At 36.2% G+C, this 10,499-nt stretch overlaps 1 protein-coding gene across 6 annotated transcripts in view; it reads left to right on the top strand.

The window, feature by feature from the left end:
* The window catches only part of LOC111871303, a 50,325-nt gene extending 40,117 nt beyond the window's left edge, over window positions 1-10,208 (top strand). For 2 of the 6 annotated variants that reach the window (XM_023864318.2, XM_023864328.2), the window contains exon 3: window positions 4,789-10,208. In XM_023864318.2, coding sequence (XP_023720086.1) covers window positions 5,103-8,264 — 3,162 coding nt within the window. In that variant the 5' untranslated portion in view covers window positions 4,789-5,102 and the 3' untranslated portion in view covers window positions 8,265-10,208. Of the gene's footprint in view, window positions 1-593; window positions 655-4,788 lie in introns of all 6 variants that reach the window. The other 4 variants (XM_023864310.2, XM_023864337.2, XM_033754245.1 and 1 more) reach the window with 4 other exon arrangements.
* The last annotated feature ends 291 nt before the right edge of the window (window positions 10,209-10,499 follow it).

Below are 10,499 nucleotides of genomic sequence, written 5' to 3' on the forward strand. Positions count from 1 at the left end.
CACATGATAGACAACAGCGATCTTCATGTTTAATAAATTCTGCTGGGATGCATTTATTAATACTTTTTTAACACCAGTAAGACGGTAGAAGAACTGTTTGTCTCGTTGTTTGTTTTTATACCATTGTCTGGTTCACGTACATAAATATGCAGAGTTTCTGGTTAACATTCAGAGTTAAATATTCACTCCGGAAAACATGTTATACACCACTGCTGCATTGTCTTACCTAAAAATTAAAAAGTGAGTGGAAATAGAGATTTTAAATGCGCTTTACAAATGCAGGCCAATGTAATGCTGACCTTCATAATTCGTACCCTTCTCTAAGTATAATTAGAACGATCAAGTCACAGAGGAGGAGATGGGCAGGGCATGTAGCACGAATGGGGGAAAAGAGGAATGCATATAAGATATTGGCGGGAAAACCAGATGGAAAGAGACCACTGGGAAGACCAAGTTGCAGGTGAAGATATGCCTTTATTATGTGCATAATTTTAAGATCTCCTGTGAATTAAAGGAACAATTTAGTACATTCTTGTTTCAGATATATGAATGTTCTGTTGTAACAAAAATTTATGTTGCCTTTTGTTTTCCAGATAAAGCGAACAGTTTTATGTCAAATTTAATACAAACAAGTCTAGATGTACAATTTTTATAGTAAAGTATTGGCATAAATTTATTTTCTAACACTTTACTATTACCATAGATTAGATGTTTGGGTGAAATTCTAGATTGCTGAGGCACTATTGGAACAAGGTTTCACCTTCCTAACAAATTTAAAGTTCTCTTTTGGATAACAGTCATAATTCTTCATGTTGTGCAGATTACTGAAAAATGAACTCTGAATACTAGGATGGAATATATGTGTCAAGATAAAAATATGTGGAAAAGCAGCTTAAGAAGTGAAACAGATTTTCACATAGTTAATTTTCTGATATACAGTGTATATTGCATGCAGATGTAAGTCATCATCTATGTATATCTGATTTTTTTTTTTAATTCTCTGCCGAACTGCCGTGGGAATCGGTTGCGCTGACCATGCAACACCCTAACTCTACAAACTCTCTAATTTAGCTGTCAAAATTGCTGGATCACAGTCTATTGAATTGTCATCATCGACGCCACACAAAGATTCCCATCTACCATGGAACTATTAACATCCTACACACTTCTGACATTGCTTGCAATTTGTAACAGATAATGTTTTTCCAAATTGTATATATAAAAACAAATAAAGCAATCCCTATACCAGGTTGTGAGACGTTGAGGGTCCCACATTATCTAGACAATCGGCTCAAAGATGGCACTAAGGTTGTCAGCCATATGCGCCGGCCGCGCTTTACTCCCCAGGAAAATTATTCAATTAATTCCTGGTACTCATTTCTGTTAGAGGCTGAGTGAACCCCAGGGCCCTAGTGCGGCTGGAAGGATTAGGTCAATTGAAAAAAAATCCAGTGACCTCATCGGGACTTGAACCCGCGACCTTCCGGCTTGTAGCATAATGCCTCAACCAACTACGCTACCGCGTGCACCCAAAATTGTATGTAGGGACTCAAAAATATGAAACATTTTGCCTGGGAGCTAGTATCCTAATGGTATTTGGGAACTTTAAATTCAGTTTTATGCCATTATCCTAAGGCTGGCCTACGGTTGTTTCGGTCTAGCAGTCAAACAACTGGAAGAAATTAACTTTATTAAGGAAGTAGAGGCAATCCAATTTTTTCTGCTGACCAAGTTTTTGTCTGGCTATTAGATTTTCAAATCATTTTCCACCTGTGCTTGTATATATAAACATTCTCACATCACACACTATGCTGCTCTAATTTGTTTGGATGGAAGAGAAAATATATACTTGTTCTGACATTGTCTATTCCATTCTCCTTCTCCTGAAACTCCCATATTGATACTTGGTATCACATTGTCCATTCCCTTATCCCAGTACACAAGCTGCCTAACAGGAACTTGCTCCAACATTGTGTTTCATTCACCATTCCAAATTTTCCCAGTAGACACTTGCTGGCATGTTCATTCCATGCTCCCTCCTACAAAGCTCCCCAGTAGATAAATCCTCTCATATTGTCTGCTCCATTCTCATTCTCAGGGTTTCCTTTACCTTGGCGTTATTATGTTGCATCATGTAGCTAACTCATATATGTTTTTGGATGCTGAAATTTGTGTTCTGCCATGTTTAAAGTACATTTACAGGCTGAAATACTGGGAGTCCCTTTTGAACACCATGGAACTGAAAGATAACTTTCCACCTTGTGCCAGAAGCTTTGTGCTGATATTGCTGCTCACTTATTCCCATACCACGTAATTAGCCTTGTTCAGAGAAGCGACAGAAAGATTCACCTTCCACAACTAAGCAATGTTGGCATTAAGAGAATGTGTAGCTTCATATTTGGCAGCTTCAGTGTAGTGACTGGCTGTGAGCTGGATAACTGGGATTCAGTTATTAGGGCAGAGGATTTTCTTGTTGCCATCATGTCGAGACTGGTTCTTGGGTTTTGTGTAGGTACCAACTGGCCAGTGAGTACTAGGGTTTCTCAACCTGCAGTTCAAGGCAATAGAACATGTAATTGACCATCATATAGTTTTGAGGTTAATATATGTGGAGCTATATATCTACTCCTCCACATATCTTCTTGAATGATGATTAAATAAGACTTGACATTGCTCTTCTTTGGAATTGTAAATTTCTCTTCAAATAACCTTTATGATTAAAGTAAACTGAACTAAAATAGAAATGGCTTACAGAGTTGATGTAGATCACTGTATTGATTTTTATTCAAATTAGTTGGGCAGTTTTGGAAACTATCTTTTGGACAGATGAACTTTATAAGTGGACTGATAGGGAGAACCTGTATTTGGGTTTTGTGATGTACCTAGAAATCTAAGCGTGAATGGTGAATTTATGGTGATTGTACAGGTCAGCCAACCAATAATTGCCAGTTGAGAAAACTGCTGTGTATATTTGTAAGTGGGATCTAACAGAGCAAGATGCATTTCATGCATAATCTACATATGAAACATTGCATGCATGCAGTTTTGACTTTTATATGACTAGGTATATATATTTATTAACTGAAACTTAATGTACTCACATAATTACTGGTGGTACTAGTACAGAAGAGGCTGGGTTCCAGAAAGGTTGAACATACGTGTAACCTGTTTCTATGTTACTGTCACTGTTTTCTTCCTCAGCAGCATTATTATTTGTGTTGAAGTCTTCATCACTGCAAATCCTGTAAATATAGTACACATATCTCCAGTTCTTCCTTTTTAAAGCCATCCCTGCAACGGTATTTTTCTTCAGAATTCTTCTCATGACTGCAAGCAGAAGTCCAGTTTACTTGAGCATTTCTTGTCAATTTTTTGGGTGTTGTAATTGATATATTGCGAAAATTTTTGGTGACATTGTTCTGCTTTGATATATCCCATCAGTTTCTTTTGGAATTCGGTTGCAGTTAAGTGGAAAAAATTGAAGTATTACAAAACATCTTTTTCTTTCAGGAGTCTAACTCACGCTTTCTAGTATTTATGATTTTGCAATGTCTTGGCAAAACTGGATATTATTAAATCTCAGTCAGTTCTAAGTTTTGATTTGCATTGATTTCTTTTAATCACTTGTTATAATTGGTACTATTCAAGTGACCATAATAGTTTTGGGATTTTGACCTAGATCTGTATATCACTCCCAGCACCTTCAACAGATCCTATCTCCATTCTACATGGAAAGCTCTCAGTCTTTGTCCCATACTTGAAATCACCAAAACTTTGGGGAAGAGTGCCATGTTGCCAAGTGCTTTTTGGCTCTATGGTGGTTATGAACTGAGGTCTTATCTGAGTAGATAATCAATTATTTTGTTCCTCTGCCTTTTATTCTTACTCTGAGATAGGTTTCACAGTGTGCTGTTGAGTCATTGTGTTCGAAGAGGATATGTCATTTGTTTTTAATTCTGTAAACTGATCAATTTTTTTTTAGTTTCTTGTCCTCTATATTTAATTTCGCTATTCATTGCACTGAGGAGCTTCCCCAATATTGGCACTTCTCTCTCCAGTTCACAGTACTTGAAAAGCTGTCATTGCACAATTCATTTATCACAGGCTTCAACCTGTGTCCCATTGTTTTGCTTTTGAAGCTTTTGAGGCATTTGAAACTTCTCTCCACTTTCTTGTCCTTTCTCACAATGTCTACCGATAGAGATCTGCCTTCTGTGATAAAACGCTGTGTAGCATGATGAAAATCAAGAATTGTTTCGGTGGAACATTGATTGACTTTCGCCACAGTACCTAGAATTATATCCCAAAAGATAGAACTCTTCCTAACCACCACTAACAGAGTTCAATTTGAATAAGTTTATGGACATTGTGTAACATTTTTACACGTAATGCAACAGCCTTTGCAATTTTTTCAGAAGTATCATTACACCAGTCTTATTCTCATTAAAAATCTTGCTTATGTTATTCAGTATATTACTGTCTTCTCTTCAGAAAGGGCTACCGTAAAAGACACTGTGTTTTGCAATAATTCCATTGCACTCTCTAAATTCTTTACACTAATTGTAGCCCACTCTCTATTTGAAGCTCCAATGCATGCTATAAGTTAGTGCAGAAAGTTGCAAGACTTTCATTATCACTGCTGTAGTGGGTAGGAATGCTAGGTAGTCAGTACAGCTTTGAAGCTTCTCTTATCTACCAGTGGTAAACATAATTTTGGCCACATATGAAAAAGAAAATGACACTTTTCTACTTTTATAATTGAATTTTAATTTTGTTTGTTGTTTTCAGGGTACAACAGATGAAAAACAGAATGATGTAAACATGTCAAATGGATAAACATGTTTGTCCTGCTTCCTTTACTGCAGGGACTGTGTAGGATAAACATTAAGAGCCCCAAAAATGGAAGTTCACTACCTTTATCTCTTATCTCATAAGTCATGAATCTAATAGATAGCTGACATTCATATCAAATTTGGAATTAACATCTGTTAAAACAACAGATATTGAACAGTGTTACACAACCTAATCAGCCTGTCTCTACAGCCATTACTATTTAATTGATTTGGTGAGAGCTGCAGAGGGTACAGGATTTGGAAACAACAATGAAGCCCAGAAGTCGTCAAATTAGAGTTAACAGTAAAAGAAGGAAGACTGAGAATTCTGTACACAGAGACAGTAATCGTATCTCTGGAAGGAGAGTTTGTCCCACTAAGAGTAGAACAAGAAAAATTAAAAATTCCTTATGCAGGAACAGTGATATTGCTGCTGAAAGAAGAAAAATATGCTCCAGTGCTTCATACTTTGAAAAAAGACAACAGTCTGCTGCATATAATTTTGAGCCCAGCAATAACACTGGAGGTTCATGTGTGTCTGCTAATGTTGTGAATAGACATAGAAGTCAGGTCAGTTATGCAGTCAATGTGACAGTCATCAAGAAATCTGTAGGGGTGGAAAACCTTAGACAGTGTTGTGAATGTGGGGGAGTGGCTATGAGTGTGCGTACTCTGAAAAAGTATCACTTGACAATGAAGCCGCTATGTTTAGTTTGTTGGAAGACAGAATCTAAATTAAGACTCAGATCATCCATGAACAAAGAGTGTTTTGTCAGACTGACAGATGTGATGAAGACTGAGAACTTCCAGAAACTTATCAGCCACAATAAGGAAGTATTTGAACACAGAGTCAAAAGGAAGCATACAAATGGCACTGAACTATGTCCACCACATAAGTTCATGCAAAAAAATGTTGGACAGCCTGAACCCTCAAGAATTGTTGAGAGACCTAGAAGAGAGTTGAAAACTACCACACAGGAATGTAAGAAGAGCATTAGCTATATACAAGAAAATCTGATTGATTCGAAGAATTGTATGAAGCAAGATATTAGATTATTACAGTTTAATCCAGAGGTAATTAGTTCAAGCAGGAAGTCACTGAACACTAGCAAAACATTTGCCTATGCACTGAGACATGATAGAAAGCGTAGCCCTGAAGTGCTGGCCTCAGTTTCTAAAACAAGACTGAAACAAACCACAAGATCAGTGTCAAGTAAACTAAGCGTTACATATTTGAAACCAAAACCCATTGTTCCATATACCTGCTCAGTATGTTTGACCAAATTTTCACAACTGAAGGATGGTAAGATTCATGACCTAAAGCATTCTGATAGGTTTCCTGTACTTGTTTTGAAACGTTGCAAGATGCCTTTTTCCCAAGTTTCAGCTGAAGCTAGTAAAGCTTGTGGAAGTGAAGCTCATGAAACTGGCAGTACAGGTGTGAATACTAGAAGCAAACATGATAAAGCTGTACAAGTCAATTTTGCTAATGAAAGTGAAGCTCAGCAAACTGGTAGTACAGGTGTGAATACTAGAAGCAAACATGATAAAGCTGTACAAGTCACTTTTTCCGATGAAAGAGAAAATCACAGAAGTAGACAAAATATTATAGATAACAAATGTGGCCAGGAAGCTGCTACTGCAGGTATAAGTACTAAGAGAAAATATCAGGAAGCATTACAAATCAATTTTCCTGCCAAAAAATATCAACAAGGGTTACAGATAGTTATACCTCACAAAAATAAACACAAAGGTATTAATGGAGGTCCAGTCATTGAAAGTGAATGTGAAGAAGCTGTAGAATCAGGAATTAATGAAAGAGGAGATAAGGATACAGATGAAAGTGCCAAAGATTTTAATGGAGACGTAACAGTTGAAAGTTTATTTCATGTAAAAACGAGTAAAGTTAATAAAGATGATGAAGTAACCATTGAAGAAGGTATTGGAGGTGAATTTCATGAAAGCATACAAGAGAAAGATGGAGGACATTCGAGTGAAGTTCATACAAATGAATTTCAGGAAGCTGTTGGAAGTGAATTTCATGCCAATGTACAAGCTGAAGAAGAAGAAGATCGCAGGAGAAATTATGGAATTGAAGCTGATATGAATGGTGGCAAGGAAGCTGTTATTGAGGATGTTCAGGCACATGTTGCCAGAGAAGATGATCAGGGAGGAAGTTACACAGACAGGGCTGAAATAAATGAAAATGTACAAACAGATGTTGCTGAAGATCACAAAAGGCATTATACAAATGTGGCTGGCATCAACAGTGACAAGGAAGACACTGAAAGAGAATATCATGAAGGTGTACCAGCAGATGTTTCTGAAGATGATCAGGGAGGAAGCTGTAAAAGTAGGGCATGTATAAATGAAGGAAAGGTAGCTATTGAAAATATACACCATGAAGGTGTAGAAATGGATGTTGCTGATGGTGATGATGAACAAATAGAGAATTATTTAAGTGAAGGTGATAAAAATGAAGGTCTTGAATCTGTTGAAAGTGAATATTATATACATGTACAAGCAAATGTTGCTGAAGTTCATGCAAATGAATCTCAGGAAGCTGTTGGAAGTGAATGTCATGCAAATGTACAGGCTGAAGAAGAAGAAGAAGATCGCAGGAGAAATTATGGAATTGAAGCTGATATGAATGGTGGCAAGGAAGCTGTTGTTGAGGATGTTCAGGCACATGTTGCCAAAGAAGATGATCAGGGAGGAAGTTACACAGACAGGGCTGAAATAAATGAAAATGTACAAACAGATGTTGCTGAAGATCACAAAAGGCATTATACAAATGTGACTGGCATAAACAGTGGCAAGGAAGACACTGAAAGAGAGTATCATGAAGGTGTACCAGCGGATGTTTCTGAAGATGATCAGGGAGGAAGCTGTAAAAGTAGGGCATGTATAAATGAAGGAAAGGTAGCTATTGAAAATACACATCATGAAGGCGTAGAAATGGATGTTGCTGATGGCGATGATGAACAAATAGAGAATTATTTAAGTGAAGGTGATAAAAATGAAGGTCTTGAATCTGTTGAAAGTGAATATTATATACATGTACAAGCAGATGTTGCTGAAGAACATCAGGTAAGAAATTATGTAGGTGAAGACATTATGAATGAAGCCAAGGAAGTCGTTGAAAGTGAATATTATATACATGTACAAGCAGATGTTGCTGAAGAACATCAGGTAAGAAATTATGTAGGTGAAGACATTATGAATGAAGCCAAGGAAGTCGTTGAAAGTGAATATGATATACCAGCATATGCTACTGAAGAAGACAAGGAAGGAAAGTATACAAACAAAGATGAAAGAAATGAAGTCCAGAATTCTGTTGAAAGTGAATTTTATGAAGCTGTATATGTAGAATTTGCTGAAGTAGTAGTTCAGGGAGGAAGTTGTACACCTGAAGCTGATGTAAATATATAGATCAGGAATCTGTGAAACTGAATTTTATGAAGATGTACTCTGACAGAAATGAAGATCAAGAAGCTGCTATGAGTGAGTTTCATAAAGATATGCAAGTAGATGGTGAAGGATGTGGCAGAGGAAATTATACAGATGAAGACCAGCAATTTGTTAGTGGAGGTGAAGCTGTTGAAAGCGTATTTCCCAAAACCATACAACGAAGTGTTTCCTATGAAGGAGAATATCAAAGAGAAATGCAAACATGTGAACTTAATACAAATGAAGTTTTGGCATCTGTCAGCGGTGGTGGAACTGTAAAGAGTAAATTTAATAAATCTGTAGAAACAAATGTTAAGTTATGGGGAATATTGACGGGTGAAGGTGATGAAGATTAAAATCAGGGAGCCATAAATGAAAATGTTGCTGTTGAAATTAATTTTATGCAAGGCAGATAGAAGGGAAGATTAAGAAAAGAATACCACTCATAACTGATAAGAATAAAAACGTTAAGGGTGTTAATGGTGGTGTAGCTGATGGTATGAGAGGTTAATGTCATGAAACTGTAGTAACAGTTGTTGATGGTGATAGACAAGGGTAAGGAGTTCACAAGAGATGGCTCTGAAATATGTGACATCAACTACCAGTATGTGGAAGTTGTTATTGAAAGTGAATTTTATGAAAATGTAGAATCACTTGTTGCTGAAGGAGACTGTCAGGGAAAGAGTACAAATGAAGGTAATGTATAAAAATGAACATGAGGAATGAAATTTAAGAAACAAGTGACATGAATGGAGATCATACTTTTGTAACAGTATCTGTAGAATGTGTCAGTAAAAAAATTGAATCCCCAGTATAATAATAGTTTTTCAGAAATTAGCAAGTTCTTTAATATTGATAATTTTAGTAACAAGACACTTGAACGACAATTTAGGGATATCAGTAATTGTAATGCTGCCATTGAAACACTAAGCCCCCTGATATGTGATAAATGAGAGGGTATTGTGATAATGTTTAAGACAGTGGATTTCTATTTTTCAGTTCCCCCAATAGGCTTTGTATGGTAACTCAGAATGTGATGAATGTTTAATGGCTAGTACTAGTCTTTCAGTGATGCTTTTATGAAACAGCTTCAGTTCCAGAATGTGTGATTGGCACATGAGATAAAAGTGGTAAATAAGAAGCATGGACCTCCATAAATCTTCCAGGTAGAGAATAAGATTGAGAAGGAAATTGAAGCTATTTATGTTACATTAGTGGTAATAAAATTTACAGTTGGGTTATCCCCTTCCAGTCAAGAGTTACATAGCAATTAGTCATATTTCTTTGATGCTGTTCAGGATTTTTTTTGCTATGTTAAATGTATTTATATGGTACTGTTACAATTGGATACTTTAGAATTCTAGAAGACTTTGGTTTGTTATATGCTGTTTTACTATGCAGTCTAAGATGGCCTAAAATGAAAAGAATATGGAATTAAATAGTATGGAGGAGAGAAGGTGTTACCACGTCCATTGCTTGCAATGAAGTCTGCTTAAAAGATTCTGCATCAATCCAAATTATAAATTTGAAATTCTGAACATTGTATCTGGTCCTTTCATCAGTCAAGTCAAATTTGTCTTCATTATAAACATGGCTGAATGTATAAGAAGACTTCATTGTGTATATTGTTTGTGTAAACTTTAGATTTTGTGTTTAGCTCTTCCACGTTTTCTTTCATAATATATTCACAAAATTGCAGGTCTCTATGCATAATTTGCTACCATCTTTTCTAAGTACAGAACATCTCTTTTTTAAGCATCCTCATTCCACACTACTTGGTGTTTGAAGGTCCCTCTAATATCATCTACATTTATTTAAGAAGAAAAAATGACATTTTAATTTAATATAGTCACTATGATGTACATAATTTATAACATCTGAAGTCTTCATATCAATGAACATGAAGAATTAACAATCAAGTTCCTTCCGTCAAATGTGACACTTTTTTAAGTTTTCCACCTCGTCAGCACCTGCCTTACATGTTTCGGCTCACCACGGAGCCATCATCAGAGGCATTTATAGTAGAAAAAGAAATCACCAACACACAAAACTTCACTTTGTCCAAGATAGCCACGTTCCAGTTAATTAAAATAATTACAAATAGTTAAAATTACCCAGAATGTCGGTTCACTAAAAGTTTTTCACACACCACAGTAGCTTCCTTATTTGATTCGTCGTTAATTCTGTAAAATTATGTTTCGTTATTTGAAGTAAGAA

The sequence above is a fragment of the Cryptotermes secundus genome, unplaced genomic scaffold (assembly GCF_002891405.2).
Source record: "Cryptotermes secundus unplaced genomic scaffold, Csec_1.0 scaffold152, whole genome shotgun sequence".
Classification (NCBI taxonomy): domain Eukaryota; kingdom Metazoa; phylum Arthropoda; class Insecta; order Blattodea; family Kalotermitidae; genus Cryptotermes; species Cryptotermes secundus.